The sequence below is a fragment of the Scardinius erythrophthalmus genome (genome assembly GCF_964197995.2).
Source record: "Scardinius erythrophthalmus genome assembly, chromosome: 12".
Classification (NCBI taxonomy): Eukaryota; Metazoa; Chordata; class Actinopteri; order Cypriniformes; family Leuciscidae; genus Scardinius; species Scardinius erythrophthalmus.
In genome coordinates, this window is record NC_138232.1 from 6,586,457 (window position 1) to 6,608,135 (window position 21,679).

General features: G+C 37.1%; 1 protein-coding gene across 1 annotated transcript; it reads right to left on the minus strand.

The window, feature by feature from the left end:
• Nucleotides 1-728: 728 nt before the first annotated feature.
• On the minus strand, nucleotides 729-13,896 carry slc16a1a (solute carrier family 16 member 1a). The gene is made up of 5 exons (XM_081381008.1): nucleotides 13,659-13,896; nucleotides 10,773-11,021; nucleotides 3,534-3,677; nucleotides 2,265-3,059; nucleotides 729-1,513 (listed from the first exon to the last, which is right to left on the minus strand). The coding sequence occupies exons 2-5, from the start codon at nucleotides 10,987-10,989 to the stop codon at nucleotides 1,284-1,286; spliced, it is 1,386 nt and encodes a 461-aa protein (XP_081237134.1). The 5' UTR covers nucleotides 10,990-11,021; nucleotides 13,659-13,896; the 3' UTR covers nucleotides 729-1,283.
• Between the last annotated feature and the right edge of the window lie 7,783 nt (nucleotides 13,897-21,679).

A 21,679-nucleotide genomic window follows, 5' to 3' on the forward strand; every position in this document is an offset into this window, starting at 1 on the left:
GTATATGGCATTTTTAAAATTGATTTTCCAAAATTAGTAATGATATTTATTTACAGGTTTATTCAAAATAGCAAAGTTCACATTAAATCTGTATTGTAAAACGTGCTATATAAGATAATGGGGACTTGACTTGAATGTTAGATGTAATGCTCTTGGTATTTCTGTTTAGGCTGTAATGTGTGTGTGTGTGTGTGTGTATATATATATATATATATATATATATATATATATATATATATATATATATATATATATATATATATATATATATATATATATATATATATATATATATATTATATGCTAAATAATCATGAACACAATGACGGGGTAAAATGGGCTGCGATGCATGGGGCACCAGGTAAAATCTTGCCTAGGGTAGCAAATTGGTCAGGGCCGGCCCTGTTCTCACATACTGACGTTTTCTGATTGGTGTAGAGATAAACTTCTGCCAGTTGTTTATTTCTTATTTTATTGTATTTTTATTTATTTATTATTATTTACAAAAGCACAACTGAACATTTTATTTTGGATATCTCCTGTCACATTTATGAAAGGTGCATCCAACAAAGGCTAACATCAAATGGGCTTTGCCTTAAGGTCAGATAAACATTTTGCAAAAGAAGTCAACGAGAAAAATAAGATTTACATCATTGTAAATCTCAACAGAACACAGGAGTTAACACCCAGCACTTGAAAGGTGATATGAAACAATACAATTTTTATTTAAATGAAAATCATTTTTATTGTATCAGTTTTTCAACATAAAATATATACATTGTCTCTGATAGTAAATTATTTACATTTCAAGAACAATTTTACCTTTAAGGCTATACACAAATGGTGGTTGGACTTACATAGTTTTAAACAAGTAAACAATCTTTCATCACTACATTGCTAGGCTATGCACATACACATAAGATTACACAAAATAACAGACATTGGCAATTGTGCATGGATACTGACAAAAATGAAATTATTTACCAAGTTATGTTTCATTTGTGCATATATTTAACAACATACACTATTTGTATATCTACTGCTGTTTTATTACTCCAGTGTCTTTTTTGTTAGAAGGCAACATTTTTAAACTCAAGTTAAATTCTAAAAATAAAATTAAAAATATAATTTGCATTACTGTGCAGTCATGCAAGGCACTGAAATGTTTACATCACTGACTCAGTCGCCTGAATAGGCCAAGGATGGATATCTGTAACTAAATCTTCAATGTGGAGAGTGTATAAATGTAAGGATCACCCAGAATAACACCAATCAGCAAAGTGTCACACACCATCCTCTACAGTATTCTTATTGGGTACTTTCAGTGCATCTTTAACTTCTTTGCCAGGTTCCTCCTGCAGTTTGGCTCTTTTGGATTCCTGTTTTGCCTCTCTATGCAGCAGCCTGTAGTTGATGCCCATTCCGATGAACAGAAACAAACTGCCAACCAGCAGGATAAATCCACAGGCCATGTAAGTATACTTGTAGTCATGGTAGATGTCGTTGAACTTCCCTGTGAGTGTAGACATAAAAAAAAGGTCAGTCATCCAAGTGAGATCCATCAACCCATTATCAACAAAATGTGATAAAAGCGATTCAAATTTAGGTAATAATACCTTTTTTTTTTTTTTTTTTTTTAAATGAACACCAGGATTTCAGGTTAATATTAACCTGAATTTATTAGGGAAAATTTATTTCTTAGGTCATTTGACTGGTAATTTCTTAGTAAAAAACAAAACAAAAACATTTTAACTACCCTTTGCCTTCACTGATTCATTTTAAAGTGTACCTATGCAATTTTAAAGGTTCCTAATTTTGTTTTGTTTAAGGTTGTACATGCATTCACGTTAAAAAAAAGCACATTAGTTTTCTCATACATTGCAATGTCTGAAATGGTTCGATCAAGGATTCGGTCTCTATAAACAACCCAAACATGGAGGCTGGAATTACTGAAGATTTGTTTCAGAATCGGATTCAGTTCAGAATCGGTTCTTTCTTGTGGGAGACAATAACTCCATTTGTCATTTACTTCGATGTTTTAAAACTTGGCAGACCTTTTACATTCACAAACAGCTATATTACACACTACATGAAAGGTATTATACGAAAAAAGCATAAAAGGGGCACTTTAAATGCTTCTGCTGTGTGACATTAATTTGTGTAAGTACAAATACAATATGTAGTCTCTCAATTAATATGAGGTCATAAAACATGCATGTATTTGATTTGCCTGAGTATGAGACGTAAACACACTCCTTACTCACCTAGTAAAGGAGGCCCCAGTAACACTGGCCCACATTCCACAATCGTCACCAGTCCAACAGCACTGGAGAAACGTTGAGCCCCTACGAGATCCATGAGAGTCTCAAACAGCACTGAGCTCAGCCAGCCATAGGCAAACCCAAAGAAGATAGCGTAAATCACAAACCCTAAGTAGTCTGTGGACAGAGGGGCAAGCAGGTGGCACACACCATTAAGGAAAATAGCTGCGGCGAAGTAGTACTGCACTCTTGGTCTCACCCATTTCAGGTTGGCGACCATTCCCATTGAAGGCCGTGCAACCATATCTACAAAAGCCAGGACAGAGAGCAGAAAAGCTGCCTTCTCCTTGGGAATTTCTTTACTCTTGGCATAATTACTGAGGTACACAAGAGGAGTGAAGAGGCCGAAGAACATGACCACATTACCCAATAGGTAAAGCAAGAAGCCACGATGCTTGAAGAGTGTCAGATCGATAAAGCCATTGATGATCTCTATCATGGTCTTTTGCTCTCTAGCTCTGTTGTTATTGTTAGCAGCCTTAACAGCAGGTTGGGGTTTTGGCCCAATGGGCCTCATCAGTGATCCAGCTACACAACAATTGAGCAAAAGTCCACCCAGAATCAAGAAACTCCCTCTCCAGCCGAAATGTTCAAAGAACCAAGTGTTTAAAGGAGCCAGAGTACACAAGAAAACTGGGCTACCAGCCATAGCGATACCATTAGCTATCGGGCGTCTTATGTAGAAATATTTTCCAATCATTGTGAGGGCTGGGTTGAGATTGAATGCCAGTCCCAGACCTGGAAAACACCATAACAAACAGTTAAAAAATAAAACTGGTCCCCAGGGTGATATTAAAATGTGTCACAAGAGTGTAGCATCAACAGGAGTGCTATTACTACAAATTGCATGGGATAAGTGCAACGATTTATGTTTAAAAGATCCCACTTTATATTAGGTGTCTTTAACTAATATTTCAGTCCTACATTTAAACTAATAATTTGATACAATACACTTATTGTGTACATACATGTTTTTACATTTTTACATTGTACTTGTATTTAAAAAAAAATACCTGCATATAATTACAGCTGCCTAACCACACCACCAAACCTGTCCCTAACCTTTGCCATATCCTACCTCAATATAGCAGCAAAAGTGTATTGCGATACAATATGAATACAAAACGTACATTTTACTTTTTTTTAATGTAACTATAGTAGTTAAGGACACCTAATATAAAAAAATAAAAAAATAATTGATTTTATTTATACCTCCTAAAACACCGACACAGAAGTACAAGCCCTCAATAGTATTGCAGAAAGAGGCAGCGACGAGCCCTGCTCCCGAAAGACAGCCTCCTAAAATCATAACGATCCGACTTCCATACTTATTGACCAGGATACTGCTGACAGGACCTGGGAACAAAAATTGGAAATACAAGCTGTCAGATTCTGCACACGCACACAAAAATAAATAAAAATAAAATAAAAACATTATTGCACATAAAAAAAAGAAAAATAATATATATATATATATATATATGAAGACTTCAGATGCAAAAGCCTCTAAGTGCCATCTGAAATTCTCTTCTAAAATTAGTATTTTTATCAAGCTCGTATATTTAATTTCAGTAATTTCACTTTAATGACAATTAATAGGTAATTTTCATTGACATTAAAGTGAAATAAGTGAACATAAACGTACAAGCTTGATAAAAATGATCATTCTAGAAGGAAATTTCAGATGGCACTTAGAGGCTATATATATATTGAGAGAGAGAGAGAGAGAGAGATTTTATTTCCTATTTTAAGACGTTATTTCTAAAAATGATCTTCAAAATCAGAAAGATTATAATTTAAATATAATCTTTAAATGTATTCTAAGACAGTATAACATTTTAAAATACAATGAACTAAACAATGAATGATAATACACCACTGCAATATTTGTGTGAAATTTTTTTTTACAATAATTTTTTAGATTAAATGATACCTGTTTTGAAGTAAAGCTTTATCAAAAGTTAGTGTACTTGGTTACCAAGAAGATAACGGAGCTGTTGAAACGTATGCTTGAGAATAAGTATAAGATATGTGGTAAAGAAAAATCAAGCTACAAACTAAAAAAGAACAGTGGTTCAAGAAACAGCCAATTCCAAGTTATCAGGAAACTCAACAAGAGAGGGAGAAAATGTAACCCAGGATTTGATTTTATCCATTGGGATTTGATGGGATTGAAAAAAAAAAAGATGGTTTGGCCTATCAAAGGAATGATGTTTTAGAATATAGGAGCAAGTTATTACATTATGATGAAAGATTACAAAGATGTACATCTATTTTCTTTTATGCACAGATTAACTGTTCACAATAACATCAGCAATGTATACTCAAAATTAAAAAGGATAAATAAATATTTAAATTTCATGGTGAAAGTTGATAGTCTCTGTTCAGACCACTAGAGGGCATTGCAGCTCTGTGGGGAAGAACAATAGAATTTGACATCGCATATTACTGCAGTAATCATCAAACTGCAGATTTTGCTGTTTCTCACCATCATCCAGCTAACTGAGGAAAAGATGTTACCTGTGAAATGCAGTGGCTGGAAGACATGCTCTACTAAATCATAATTCAGATATTTTTCACTCCAGTGGCAAACTTTAGCCCTAACAAACTGATCCCCTGCAGTAGCAAACACACACAGTGATTACAAAAATATTAGCAGTTACGTGAGTGTTTTAAGCACTTGTACATGTACAGAGTCCAAATCCTATCATGAATGTAAGAAGGAAGCCTGTTAATCATGTAAAAACCGGGGAGCGATGGCGAGCGCCTGCACGTCTTCAGCCTCCCAGTACAATAGACTGCCTTGTTTGCCTCTCTAATCCACCTCATACAGTGGAGGAGCGAGTCACTGTGTGCGAACATGTACGAAAGAAAACATTTACACATTTATAAATACGGAAATTCATTAGTGTCAGGTTACATATCCCTGGTTTACCCCACAACAATTAGTAATACCAGTACTTTAACCAGATTTGAACATTCCTGCTCTATAAGAAATATGAGAGAAGTAGGCTATATACATGTAGGGCTGCACTATTTGGGGGAAAATATAACTGCGATTTTCTGATAAAAATTGCAATTGCAATAAAAAAATGCAATGTTTGCTGTGCTTGTTCGTAGGGCTGTATAATTTGGCCAAAATGTGAAAACCAGGGAGTGATGGCAAGTGCTAATCCAAATGTGTTGTGATACTCCCCTGCAGTAGCAAACACAGTGATCCCAGAGGTATTAGTAGCTACGTGCGTGTTTTAAGTCTTCCATGTACAGAAGCCAAATCCTATCATGAATGTAGGAAGGAAGACTCCTAACCATGTGAAAACCGGGGAGTGATTGTTAAAGCCTGCACGTCTTCAGCCTTCCAGTACAATAGAATGACTTGCTTTTTCTGATAAAATTGCGATTGCAATTTAAATAAAAAAAATTCTGTTTGCTGTGCTTGTTCGTAAGGCTGTATAATTTGGCCAAAAAGTTGTGATTATATATCATATGGTTATAATAATAATAATTATAATTTTTTAAACGTTATACCATCAAACCTGTATTTTGACAGGTAACCCCAGGGAGCCCTTAAAGCTTCTCTTTAGTTGATAAGCGCTCATTACAAGTATGGAAAGATGGCTGGCACATATTGCTTCCAAAAGGCACATTATAAGCAACCCAAACTCACAGCAGATGCAGAGTTCGAGTTTGTGTGGAACAGCATTTACTGCAAACCAAGCAACTCTGAAATTCAGCAAGCACTGACAGATAATGAGCTACTCGTGTGTAAAAGAACACAGTGCTACGCTTCACTCTGAAACACGCATCACATATGTTTGTTTCCAAATTGCAGCCTTTTGAGATTTGATAATAATTGCACTAAGCTTTGACAAATGCGGAACAATTAGTTCATGCGTTCATGACCTCAAGGCTAGATTATTGTAATGCTCTACTGGGTGGTTGTCCTGCACGCTTAATAAACAAATTACAGCTAGTTCAAAACGCAGCAGCTCAAGTTCTTACCAGAACCAGGAAGTATGATCATATTAGCCCGGTTCTGTCAACACTGCATTGGCTGCCTATTAAACATCGCATCAATTTTAAAATATTGCTGATCACTTACAAAGCACTAAATGGTTTAGCTCTGCAGTACTTGAGCGAGCTCTTAATGCATTATAGTGCTTCACGTCTATTGCGATCTCAAAATTCCGGCCAGTTAATAATACCTAGAATATCAAAATCGACTGCTGGCGGTAGATCCTTCTCCTATTTATCACCAAAACTCTTCCTACCATTGTCCAGGAAACAGACACACTCTGTCAGTTCAAAGCTAGATTAAAGACACATCTCTTTGACCTAGCATTCACATAATACATATTAGACTTCTATAATTCAATGTAAGGCTGCATAGATTAGGTCAGCTGGAACCGCGAACACTTCCCATAAATCCTGATGTACTCGTTACATCATAAGAAGAATGGCATCTACGCTAATTTTAGTGTCTTTGTTTATCCCGAGGTTTTCCCGCAGCCTGTCGGATCCAGGCCGTATCCAGATCTGAGGAAGGACCTTCGCCTGGACCCGATCCAACCCAGTGCTGAAGTGCCAACTAGTCTCTCCCTATGGAGGATCCCTTTACCACTCTACAGATAAAGCGTTGTCGGGAAACTCAATTCGCGTATCTACCCCGAATTGATAAAATAAAATAAAATTCTTTATCAAAAATTATAAGGAAACGCCAGTACTTTGTTTAGGCTTGGTTTGTAGGTAATTCCAAACCTGCGCACATATATTCAAACGCACATAACTATAGAACCAATTCTTAATGCGTATGTGACCGCCATCAGTGTTTCTCACAGGTTCACGTTTAAAGTCTGTGTAGAGAGAATTGTGTCGTCTTAGCGGCCCCAAATTTAATAACAAATGATCATTGCGACGGAAGTGAATCAATCAAAACTAACTTTAGCTGGAAAATAACTTTATTAAAGAACCGCTATAAAGCCAAAACAATCTGTTACCTTAAATTATACGTTTATCTCTGTAAAGCTACTTTGAAACAATCTACATTGTTAAAAGCGCTATATAAATGAAGATGACTTGACTTGACTTGACTAAGCCATTAGCCTGACGTCATCATACTCAGATTCTAGTCAGAATGTGAGTCTGATACTGCTCCATTGAGCTTTGATTATGGGGCGTGTTTCAACCAAACCAGGAAGGAAAATGCCTCTGCACTCAATTGGATAGACCTACAACCAATCAGAGCAACGGAGTAAGTGCGCTGTCGATATCTTCTATAACAGATGCGATGGAGGAATCTACACATGATGTTTTATAAACAAAGTTTGAGAGGAGCACGTTCAAATAATCAATCCAATCAACTTGTCATCACACAATTACCGTCTACGGTCTACACTATCAGCATGAGAGGAAGCATATATTCACTATGTCAACTCACCTAACATTCCTTGACAGTTTTCAGCATCCCTCCACTCACTCTCGGCTTGTTCTTCCACAGCCTGGAATACGGGGGGAGTACTTTGGGTTCGGGCCGAATACCGAGCCTGACAGCACGCCAAATATGCATTTATTCTATTTGACTTATTTGTAAGTGTGAACTCGTGAAATAACAATTCTCCAGCGGTAGTCATCTTTGTTGTAAACGAATTCAACCCAAGCGCTCGTTGGTGATGTGGATGATTACGTTACGTTGCTCATCTGTCCATCATCGTATAAAGCCCGCCCTGACAATTTGATTGGTCCGAACAATTTTTGTTCGGGCATAATAGCTCCTCAACGGATCGAGTCCAGACCGAACTTCCCGACCTAAAAATGTTGTGGGCGGGGCTAAGTTCGGCTGGCATCCAGGCTACTAAGCCTTACTATGATATTCATTAATTGTGCAGTCCTAGATAAATGTGAATGAACACTCCTCACAAATGAGCTTGAATACTTGCAAAAGACCAGAACAATACAGCAACATTGTTTCAAGCACAGCAATGGTGTGATGGCAGACAAGTGGAGTATTCAGGAAACCTGTATGAAAACAGTCATTATTTTGTGAAACGTCACAGTTTAGCATGAACTATTTGAGGGTAATTTGTAGCATTACTACATTCTCTGCACTTTCTTTTGTGCAGATTTGGTATTAAAACCACAGTACATCAAATTAATTTATATTAACATGACTTGTGGTACAGATAGAATGATTTTAAATTAGATTATAAGCCCTTGGGTGACATTAAATAAAAACCCACTCCTGACATATCAGATCAGTCTGCATTCATGTAAATATCCTCATATCTGGACTTCTCTATCGCTCCAGGCGAACTACCTCTGGGCTGCCTGGGTCATGACAACAAGCTTAAATGCACTAGAGGTCTATGTAGGAAGATGTCTTGGCCTAGAATGCCAAAACAACATCCTTGGAAAAGAAACAAACACCTTCTGACAGTATTTAGCTTAGAGGGCATTCAGACTTCTTTGCAAACGGTGGGTGAGACAGTGGATGAATTCATAAAGAGGCAAAGGGGGCATCAAAAAACAGACAGAAAGGGTAATGACAGCAAAAAGAGGACCACAACACATGTCAGTCATGGACAGCATAAAACTAGTTGCTAAAACAATTCCATTCTTATTTATTTGCGAGCATGTGAACTATTAGGAATATGGAATATTGCTACACAGACTTCTGATGTGCATAACTCAGCATAAAATATTCACAGAGTTATGTCTTGCCTGCAAATATGTTAGTACAAACCATAGCTACATGTAGCAATTCTGTACATCATTGTGTTCAGAACAAAACGCTTGGATTTTTTCACGAGTGCTTGTTCTTTGATCATCTGGGTCATGTGCTCTGTATTGCCCCCAGTTGGGAATTAGCTCACTTGGGCCAGAAGGGGCAGCGTAGGAGTATGAGGTCAAATGTAAAGTCATGTGCTTCCTCATGCCACGAGTTCTCATGGCCATAATGTCAACCCCACTGACATAAACTGAAAGGTCTGTGTTTCAAAAACACATCCAGATCGACCACCTTATTCTTTGTCAAGACAAATGTGAGGGCAAAAGCTTAAGTTTGACGGAAGTATGTGGGACAATGACATATACAGATTGAGTGTCCACAATAAAAAAAAAAGGAAAAATCTTTTCAAAGAAAGGAAAATCCGGGATTTTAAATCCCATTGTACAATCAGAACTAACAATAATAATAAAAAAATATTATGATGATCTCAAGCCCTGCCTGCGATGATCTGAATTATTAGCATTATTATTATTAGTCTACTTTTATTATTAAATTAATATTACAATTTATTTGCCCCACATTCATTTCATAGTGCATCACCGCATAACTGATGCTCTGTGATGATTAGATGCTAGATTAGCTTACTCTTAATCAAAAACAACTTTTAGGTTTGAGACTTCTTCACCAGCATAACTATAGCGCAAAGTTTGCATATTGCTTGTGTGATATTCACTGGTTCGCCTTCGTTATTTAAAACGGAAATATTTCAAATATTGTGACATTTCTCTTTATCAACAACTGCTTGCAAAATGATGCTTTACATTACTTCACTGTATGCTTGCACTGAATGGAAAAGAAGAGTATTAACATTCTTCAAAACATCTTGACATCTTGTTTGTGTTCCACAGAGAACAGAGTTGCACAGGTTTGGAACGACACGAGGAGAAGAAAAAAAAAAAAGAAAAATAGTATTTATTTTTGCCTCTTCTAAAGGATGTGTGAAAGCATGCACGCAAGCCATACTGATAGTATAATTGGCTTTTGCAATAAAACTTGACTTATAACTAAAAAGTAGCACCATATTGTCAGAAACATTCAAACCTTTTTTTCATATTATCTGTAATGGTTGATATTTTTTAAACTCATTTTTGATCTGCTCAGTAGCGTGAGAAGGAGAAGGTGCGATTTAGTCTGCCTATGTGAGTGTGCTGACATCATTTGGTGGTGCTCCACTTCCTGAGACAAGTTTGCTATTGACGCTAGTCATCACAAGTCTGTGTGACTCCTGAGTTAGGCGTCTCATCTCCTCATCTCTCTCCAAGGAAAACATCTGACACTTGCAGAATAAAGAGCTGACTGAGAAGAAAGACTCCAGAGGGAGATAGAGTTGCCCATTCAGAGCTCAATCTCTCAGCAAAGAAGCCGGTGGCTGATGTCTAAGCCTTGTCTAGCATGCCTCTCGTTTCTACATTCAAATGAATAAGGGTCTTTCACTCACACAATATCCATTGATAAACTGTGCCTTCATTACCTGTGCCATGATCTCACCACTGGCTTGAATGGACAACAAAACAGAATTATTTAAAAGTGACTCATGGACAGAATTACTGTATTAAGCAACTCGGATTTAAATCAGTGCAAACGTCTAGTACGAAATTAAACCATTATGAATTCACAAACAATTTTTTTATCATATATAGAGTGTTTGAGTGGAAGACACCGCTTACCTCCTCCATACATGACAGCAAGCATGATGGAAGAGATCCAGGACACTTGACTGCTATTGACATCAAAGATCACTTCAATTTCCTTGAAGAACACAGTGATGGACTTTGGGAAGGCGTAGGAGAAACCAATAGAAATGAAGGCGCCAACCACCACGGCCCAACCCCAGCCCCCCTCAGGAGGGGTGTAGCCCACAGGACCTCCAACAGCAGGTGCCATTGCTCCAGGTGTTTACAAAGCTCTTTCTCTCTCTAAAGAAATAAAGAAAATGGTCAGTGAAAAAGAGTTCAAAATCAAACAATTAGGTCATTAAAACAAATGTTTTCATAATGAGCCTTATAAACATGGATTTTGACATCATATTTGAATTGCGTTTTAAATAACTAAATAAAACTAAGTTTGGGGTCAGTAAGATTTTTTTATATTTTTGAAAGAAGTGTCTTATGCTCATTAAGGCAGCATTTATTTGATCAAAAATACAGTAAAAACAGTATTATTGAGAATTATCATTACAATTTAAAATAACTTTTTTTCTTTTCTTTTTCTAAAATAACTATTGTTTTCTATTTTAATATGCTTTCAAATGCAATATATTCCTGTGATGGCAAAGCTGAATGTTCTGCATCATTACTCCAGTCTTCAGTGTCGCATGATCCTTCAAATATCATTCTAATATGCTGATTTGAGGCTCAAGAAACATTTCTTATTACTATAAAAAAAAACTACTGACTCCAAACTTTTGAACAATATACATTCAACTGCATACATAAAAAATCCTATAATTAAAATATTAATAGTGTTTTTAGTGTATTGCTATGGGTTTTCTGGTCTCTATATGGCTCAGATCGCACATTCAATGTAATTCTATAGGATTTTCTCGTCCATTTATCTAGAAGGCGAGAAACGTGAGTCTTAAGTCAGAAAAGCTCCTCAAACGCATCATTTGTGGTATCATTCATGTGGTATGAGTTACGTGCTGAAGTTAAACACCTTAGGTTGGGTGTTCAAATCCCTAACACTGAGTATGAGTAATAGTAATAGTGATGCTATAGCACCTCTAAAACTTCGATTCAAGGGCAGGAAATACAACATTTTCTGCACAACTAGTCCTCTAAAGGGAAACCTAAAACTTCAAAGCATCACACATCAATAAACATGAATCACACCTAAAAGCTTCAAGAAATCATTGTGCATACATGTGGCAGAAAACCGTTCAAAGGAAGCGTAGATGGTACATAAAGACTTGTGGTGACTTTACATATTAAAGCCTCACAGCCGACCTGAGTGCAACGAGTATTTGTAAAGCCACAGCAGGAGGCTTTTAAAGTGAACATTCCCTCCAAAAAGGAAATGTGACTTACATTATTTAAGGAGGATCAGAGGTTTATGTCAGAGAGAGGCATCGTATACCAATATCAGGTTGTTTCCCCCATTGGAATTTAAGCCTCTACATGTGCTCTTGGATTTGTTTTGCTAGCCCAGACAACGTGATCTTGAGGCACCAGGGCACCCTGCCATTAGCTGCTACTAGATAGTTTTTTTAATAATGACTTTCTCATTAAAACAACAATGTGCAGTCATTATCACAAAACAAACCCAGACAAGACAATTGGGACCCCAATGCAAAGTGGGTCTTGCATCACCCTGAAGAGGTTTATTTTGTGATAATGACTGGCTGGCTGTACGTTCTCCTCCATATTGCATGGCTACTTACCAAACAAATGAACATGAAATTATACTACCTTTCAAGTATGGGATCGGTAAGATTTTCGTAATGTTTTTGAAAGTCTCATAAGCCCTGTTTACACCTGGTATTAAGATGCGTTTTGGTCAATCTGTCACTTCTGTCCTCTTTCAACCACTTTTGTCCTGATTTCTTTGAGGGGAGGGTCTATGGGTGGGTATATGTATGTTTCCCCCCCCCCAGATCTTTTGATCTAATGGACAAAATAAACAATTTACATATGAACGCACCCGGAGACAACTGAAAAACACTGCTCTGACAGGAGCAAGACCACGCCGAATGCTGTGAGTGCGTTAGAAATCAGGAATGGTGAGAGGGCATTGCTTGGTACCTTTTCATCTTCAAACCAAACTTGAGTCAACAGCCGACAAAGTTTAAATCCTGTCTGGCTAGCGTGCTTCCCATTATGTTTACAGATTAGGTCAGCAGGCGGAGAGTAGGCGTCTTTTGTGGCTGTTCAAACGCATTTGACCACATGCGCATTTACACTATGAAAGCAATCCGATCGAATGCGTTTTGACTTCCTCAAAATGTTTTAGACCCCGTTTACACCTGTATTTAGCGTCGTCCACTTGTGATCAGATCAACCAAAATGCATCTTAGTACCAGGTGTAAACATGTTTTATTTGACAAAAAAATGCAGTAAAACAGTAATATTGTGAAATATTGTTACGAATTAAACGGTTTTGTATTGTGATATATTTCAAAATATAGTTTATTACATATACAAATATATTTGATTGCAGAATGACTGACCAATCAGAATCTAGTTTTCCAGAGTGGCGTATAGTAATTTTTAAGGTGTGTCAAACAGTTTAAAATGTGGCAGAATTATCTGAATTCATACAAGCACTCTTAACATCTCATCATTTATACAATTTTGTATTAAATTCCTACAAGATGTATTTGGATTTAGCCATTATTACATCACTGGGCTGTTCACTTTGAATTTGGACCATCTGACAGTTTGACCATGTTGGCAGAGCATATCGCTCCTTTCAGCTGAAGTGCTGTATGGTTTAAAAAGAAGTGAGAATGAAATGAATCACTTTACAGGTAAAACGGGTCCTTGACACACCGTCAGGCTAGACATTTTAGCGCATTCAAGCTTAGAATCACACATTCCAAACAAAAGTGCTCCTACCTTTCTGGCACAGTCTATAAATTCTCTGCATAAAATAGTCCAAAGTACTCTTCTATTCCACTGTGACGGCAAGCAGCATTTAAAGGGACCACACTGGGTCAAGGCAAGTCTCTAGTTTCTGTGAATAATCCAGAGGAAAAACACGGTGGTTGAAAATGAACTGCTGAAAGTTCTATAGGCCTATGCTATGGTCAGCCTTGTGAAACTGTGTCTAACTGAGTTCAAACCAGCTCTTATTGGCCCCCAATGTCTACAGAAAACTCAAAATAGATTTCTATTGGCTCCTTGATGTCTGCCACCGTGCCCACTTGTGTCCCTGCTCTCCTCCTCCTTGTTCTTTGTTTAGAGCCATTTAGGACTCTGTTGAGGTCTCCTTTGGAGGATACAGGTTTCAATATGGAGTCAATGAGATAGCATGTTGTTTGATGATCATGTCAATGTACCCGATGTCAACAAACACCCATAATAGACCCCGCTATTATACTTCCTACATGTATAATTAGGTCTGATTTATGTTTCTTATTGTCAGTCATTGTGTTTTGTTCCATGACCCGATTAAAGGATAAGGATGAGCATTTGTAGCTGCGCATGAGATGTGACGCACAAAAAACATCACACACTCACACAGTTTCCTTTGAACACAACAATTGTTTACAATGTTAATCACTTGACATCTGTGAGAAAGATTGCATAAAATGCTAAGTCATGTTGCCATGTGGTTCAAGGTAGTGAAATTTCTTCTAATCGTTTGCAATACTACATGAGATGAAAAACAGGTTAGCCAAATAGCTATCTATCTCTAAATCTATGTCTATACTCGTATGTCTGTCTGTGTCTATCGATCTAGAGTAACTTATTCCCTATGTCACAAAATATTTCTCTAAACGAAGTTTAATACTGTCAGTGATCAAAAAGTTATTAAATTATTCAACACACTGTTTTCAGATACAATTTGATAATACTGTAATTCATATTAAAAACACAATTTTATATGATATAATATTTAAATATTTAATAATATTTAAAAACTGATCTTACAGCAGTCGCGATTTCTTTGTAATTCTACTTTCCTAAATTCAAATTACATTTCTACACCCAAATTAATAAATTGAAGTTGAAGTTGAAGAGCCTTCATTGCCTTTCATTCTAAACAAGACCAGGGACCGAAGAGCAAAGGTGACAATCTTTTGAGCCATATTTTCCAAGTGAGAATAAACTGAGGCAATCATTTCACTACAGTTTTTTTCCTCATAAAACTAGAAAATGTTCCGCTCCACGTATTAGCAGACTCAAACCGTAAAACAAACCATTCTCCCCAATTCCTGTCTGTGACTTTCAAAGGCGTAGTTACTCTTTCATTTCAGAGTCTCCTGGACGTGACACCAAGCCAAAATACTGTATTTACTTTCTCTGCTTTGCGTAGTAAAATCTCCATAAAGGTGACAAAAAGATTTCTTCTTCATCTCAGGAAGCTTTGTGCTCAGCCCAGGCATGGGAGGAACAGTTTGTGATGTGTGCTTCTACGCCCAAACGACAAGATCTGATGGTCACACATTCATGGTGAAAAATGCACGTGTGTACACAGCTGTGATAATAAACATGTCACGAAAAAGGCAGGAAATAGTAGACGAGACTGTGCTCTCCCGTCGAGGTCTCTATTGTTCAACACATCATGGTTTGATGTGACAGGAAGTGTTGTGTGACACTCCTAATGGGGTCATATATGGAGTTTATAGGAAAGAGGAGGTTCAAAAGACCGACCAGTCTGGTTGTCTCTTTCAATCTATTTTGTTTTACGTCACAGATATCTGCTGCTGTGACCGTCAAGTGTGTCACTTCATAGCTAAAGGCTAAGATGAAGTAGGGGAGACTTTGACCTTCACAAATTCTAATTAGCTTTGGTGTGCACTGAGGTTAATTGTCATCACTCTTGTGAAACATGTTAGACAAAAATAGTGACAATTTGTTAAGAAGCAGTAAGGATTTAACACTAGTCACCTAGTACCATCTCAGAGTTGGTGTCTTGATCTTGTGGTCTTGGCATCTTGATCCAAGTCTTGGCTTATAGTTCTCCGTCTACCACATCTCCACAACTTCTGATATCTTTCACTTCATTTACACCTAGACACCTGCTGTAACATCTAGAGAAATTCAATTAAAAGTTGTGAGAGACAGATTAGCTTTTAAACCTGGGGCCAGATTCCATCATAAATGATGGAAATTTCCATCAATGGCAGGGAAAGTGTTAATAAATGAATATGTCATTGCATTTTGATAAAGTACAACAAAAAAAGCGGGGGGGGGGGGGGGCATTCATTTATACTGTACCTACATATTGCAATTTCATCACAAACATGACAATTCAAGCAGAAAGCTTAGTGTTATTTAACTTGACCAGTATTTAACTAAATGCACGTCACTCCATGTTAACTGGCAAACAGATTACTGATTTGATCATGTTTTTCAGCGTGCAACATGAAACTGTTAGAAACGAAGGATACAATAATTTTCTTTATTTACTGTAGTTCATAAATCATCAAGTCTGGGATGTGAAGTCTGGTATTGATCTGTTTCAGTCAAAAGCACAACAAACAAGCATGAATCAGTAATTGCCGGCAATAAAATGTATTTTCTACAAGCTTTAAAGAAAAGAAGAAAATAAAATCACAGATATAAGGCCATGATTAGGACAAAACAGGGATGAATTTCATATTTTCTTCATGCATATCATGTAAAATAAATTAGAGACAGTCATGTTAAAACACATACAGTCACATATTTTTCAACACTGACGCTCACACTGATGAGCGAGTTTGAAAGTGCGTGTATGTGCGAGCATCACTGATTATAGTAAGCTCTCTGATTTGTCCAGCAGAAGAGGGCGGTTGACCTTGAAAGCAATGGAGAGAATTGACAGGAGGGAACACTGTTAACAAGGACTGGCCATATATCAAACAGCCAATTTGGATCTCTTAATCCACTGTGGGTCAATTCTGGCCAGGTGGACATAGATCACAGTGGTTCAGGACATATGTTACACAGCTAATGTTTGTCTGTTCAAGTCTCCATCCAGCCCAGCATTGTATTAACACAGAATGAGAAATAAGAAGCAAATGAGCCACACAGCACTCTGAACCATGCACATCAATGCTTGATTAGGGAGTCGACATTGCTTATTGTACAACTGAATGCAATGCATTGGGATAATTGCAAATACATCCACAAACAGATTGCATACATGCTGATCCAATCTGTGTTTCCACACATGAGCTACATATGCAATAATTAAACACCAATGAGCTGAGGAAATAGATGTTACATTAGCAGATTCTGATGTATGAAGTCTTATTTGTATTTCAGATCACACTTTATTATTTGGAGTAGAGCAGTTACATTAATGGCCGGACAGATCTTCTAAAATTTATTTTTGCAATTCGCTTAAATTGCACCAGTGCTCTAGCAGGCAGTAATGTCATTGCTAATGGCTCTCAGAGTGGAGCTGTGGCATTAGCTCTGTTTACTCATTGCACACTTCATCTTATGCCTTAGAAAGTCACTTGTGCTTTCTTGGAAATGTCCAGCTACAATCTGGTAAAATCATGTAAAACCTTAGTTTAACCAAGAAGAAAGTATCATTGTTTTTTTCTTGTCAATCATTTGTCATATTTGTCAACATCTTAGATATTTTTCCTAAAATTTCTTAGGAAAAATAGACACACATATAGGATTATAGAGGCAGGATTATAGACAGGATTATAGAGCTGTAAAGTGTAAATCGTACAGTCCAGATTATTTTGGTTCAGAAGAATTTGTTTGAGTGCATATTGAGATTTCTAACTTTTGATTGCAGACTTTGGCCGTTCTGAAACTCTAGAGACATGTGAAACCTGAGAAGCCAACAAGAAATATAAGAAGCCAAAACAAATTACATTTTTGACAGTAATTTGCTTCTGTTAAGAACTTGTTACGTGTTAAGAACTTGACAGTAATTTGCTTCTGTTAAGTCCTTGTTACGTGTTGCATGTAGTTACTATAGCAACAACTATAAATTATTTATAATTACATGCAACTAACCCTAAACCAAACCTAATCCTAACCCTATAGTAAGTACATGTAGTTAATTACTATTACTCAGAACTCAATGTATAATTACACTGTAACATGGACAAATTAAAATGAAGTGTAACCAAAAAATCTCTTTGTTATAATTCATCAAAATAACTAGTTCTGCCTCTGGAACAATTTTCCTTTTTGGCTGTCATGACCTAGATCATACAGGCTATCAGAAAATGTTAACCAATAGGCAAACAGCAATTGAGGCATTTAAGTAGTGCAGCCTTTCTAAAATATTGCCTATAGTTAAAGCAGCAATTTCATGGCAGTTGACTTTAATAACAAAATTGGATGTCAAAAACAGTCAGCGTTGAGATGCATCAAGATTCTCTCAAAGGTGAACTTTACCTCCACACACAGGTTAAAATCCTCTTTAAAGTCCTCCACAATCCACTGCAAACTCAACTTTGTTAGAAATTTGCATAATGCAAGTTCCCAACCTCAAATACTGGAAGAGTTTTGTTTGTGTTGTCGACATGTCGATAATATGCTGCTTCTGCGATGCTAAAGCAAATCCACTTTGCATTAACTTCCAAAGGATCAGGACTCATGCTCGAATTGATCTGATAACCGCACTTTGCTACTGTTGGAATCACTGTGTATCCACCGAGGAAGATCCGGAGCTGAAATTCAGATATGGTAATGGACGTTTATCCAATCACAACAGACTGACCATGACCATTCAGAGTAGCGTAGCCTCTCAGAAAGGCAGGGTTTAGAGAGGCCGAATCATTGAGCGAACCGCTTCAGACACTGTGAGAAAAGACAGACCGTTCTCATCCCAAGGCGTCATATACTGACGCTTTTGACATTTCGTCAACATCCGACGCACATGGCACCCTTTAGCGTCAATATGAGACGCAGATAAATATGGGCCAGTAGGCGCCTCCTAGCGGTCTAACCCTAACCCTACCCCAGACCTAAACCTACCCATAATCTGCGTCTCATATTGACGCTAAAGGGTGCCATGTGCGTCGGATGTTGACGAAATGTCAAAAGCGTCAGTATATGACGCCCTAGGATGAGAATGCGTTGGAAAAGAGGTGATGCTGCAATTAGGGGTGGGCGATATAATGATATAGTTATTTTTGCTTTATGAAGAATGTGATATACATTTTTGATACCATTGAAATTTCATAATTATTGTCACCATTTTCAATTTCACAAAAAACTAATACTAGCTAAAAAAAATAGACCTACCTGAAAAACTTAAAGCACTACAAATAAGAAATACAACATAAATTGTATAAAGTAATCAAATGCTAACACTGCGTAGTCTTCACTTTGTAAATTAAATATATATTTAATCTTATTAAAGTTGCAAAATATATTCAGAATTAACTCTTCGTTGTTGTTTGATTAACATTAATAACGACAGAAGGTAAATTAGGCTGCTGTCACTTTAAGACCGACTGCACAGATCCAATATATTTGTGCGTTTTCTTTCTCAACAGTTTACGTTCACTTAAGTTCAGTTAAATTACAGTGTTTACTTGCAAAGTATGTATGTAACCTTTAAAACAACATAACAAACTTTACGAAGCAGGGTGTAAACTTCCATTTTTGAGCCTCATTTCTCAAGATGTAGATATGTCCACCATCAAAGAAATTCTTTGAGATTATTTAAATCAAGACAAAACCCCCACAAAATATAACAGATTACACTGCTTAATTAATACTGCTGTTTATTTATAGCTCAGCACATTTGCGTGAATCCACGCGTGACAACACTTATAACTCATATTGACGAAACACAGTCACTGACAGCAGCATCGTCTGATGTTAAATATTCTTTAACACACAAAAGGCCCAAGGCCCCTTGAACAGACACTGAAATTGATGCTCTTAAACTTCTATATAGTGCCCTCATTGTGTCAGCACAGCAGCGAGTACATTCTCCTGTGTTATGCTGGATGAGGCTTGTCTCTGTGTAGTTCTAAAACCTGCGCTCAGCAGATAGTCTAAACAATTCTAGGATCCATTTAAGTCCCCATATGGCTGGGAGCTGCAGCACTCCAGTGAGTTTACGTCAGAACCCTTCTTTTTGGTAATGTGTAACCTCTGCAATATCTGTGGCTAGGTATGATTTGTATTTCTGCCCTTGTTGTAAAGACGAGCCAGATGGCCAGCCTGCTGAGTGGGTACAATCTGTGAGACAAATCATGCGTCACCACAGTGAGGCCTCTGGTGGTGGTCCTGTAGACGAACTTTGAATTTTTATAAACCAGCTTTGTCAATATACGTACATTTTTTCTGATATATATCTTCTAGAATATAGATCTATAGGTCTTGCTTTAGATTTTACATTGGGCTTCAAGTAGTCTCAGCCTCAGACATCACGCCCATGAACCGCTGGCTGAACGTCTGATGCATATGGTACACTTAACTGGAAACACTTCAGGGTTTTCTAAGTAGTCATCTGATTGGTTGAATTCTACAGGATGTCCGGGAGACGTGTGTATCGTGTTCTTAAACTGTCCGTCTGGAAACAAAGATGCCGTGACGGCAAACCCCCTCATGGAAGAAGAACGCAGTCGTGTTTACAACTGTGACAGTGAGCGCTTATCAGGATCAACTACATGCTGGATTTTCAAAAGTATGTGATGTAAAGTTCGCTCTTTATAATAAATCCAAGAGTTTTACACACCGGGACATCGACGTAACATTTTCACACCCTTAATCATGACGCGGAACAAAACAAACTGTAATTGGTTGCTTTACATGTCAGTCTGTTGGCCTTTGGGCGGTCCTTGGCCAATGAAAGCTGCTATGGACTCCAGACCTTCTGTCGTCAGTCTGAAGGTCTGGCTATACGTGACACTAGGTTTCAAGTGGCAATCCAAAACTGTTCCAAAATGCAACAAGAGTGCTTAAAATCGAACATCGAAAATTTTTAATATTTTAATCACAGATGCACAATGATATGAAAAATTATTCATATGCATTACTATTCAAAAGTTTGAGGTTGTACGATTTTTAATGTGTTTAAAAAATAAGTCTTATGCTCACCAAGGTTGAATTTATTTGATCAAAATACGGTAAAATCAGTTGTATTACACATTTTTTGTCTTTTGTAACATTATGAATGTCTTTAATGCCACTTTTGATCAATGGGCAACCGTGCTGAAAAAAATAATATATATTTTGTTTTTTTTTCAAAAAAGTTTTGAACGATAGTGTATATTCCATCCAAATATACCAGAATGGTGAATGGGATTTTTCTAAGTAGGATGTGTTCCTAGATCCACACTCTAATTATCCAATTCGTTTGTAAGGTTAGGTTTACTGTTGATTAAGGGTTACATCTGAAGTCAGAACCTGAACAACATTTTATCAGCCTACCATTTCTATCTTATGTTATTTTGACAAGAGTGCTGTTCTAAGACCAACAAAACATGTTGATCCAAGAACACATCCTACATGGCACCATCACACTCCCTTTTTGTTTGTTGATAATTGTTCTAAACTATTTAGAATGACATTAGAGCGCCACCTTGTGGAAATGGCTGTACTGGTTCCATAATTTGATATAGATGACTGCTATTGATTTCATCAAATATCATTTCAATTAACCTAATATAGAGTAATCAAATCCTTACCCCAAACATAGGGAGATGACAATAGATTTCACAGTTTGTACTCAATAAAATATGCCTTGGAGAGACAATGGATTAAAACTCTTGCACCGTGTTTGTCTATTAAACCACATGAAACTGTATCACACCCTGTGGGTCTGCATGAAAGAGCAGGACTGCATTACAAACCTTGCAGGTCATTTAAAGATTAATGCTGAATGCCACAATTTAACTGATGTTGGCTTTCCATGTAGACATCAAAACTGGTGTAAACAAGCAGACATTAATTTTTAACAAAGCCAACGAGAAACGAGTGACGAGAAAACTGTTAAA

Bases quoted from the DNA above. Each gene is read 5' to 3' on its own strand.
- slc16a1a (XM_081381008.1), bottom strand. From the start codon at position 10,989: ATGGCACCTGCTGTTGGAGGTCCTGTGGGCTACACCCCTCCTGAGGGG. The intron at 3,060-3,533 runs GTATAAATAAAA...GGTGTTTTCCAG, and splicing joins CTGTGTCGGTGTTTTAGGAG to GTCTGGGACTGGCATTCAAT. The intron at 1,514-2,264 runs GTGAGTAAGGAG...CTACACTCACAG, and splicing joins ACTGGGGCCTCCTTTACTAG to GGAAGTTCAACGACATCTAC.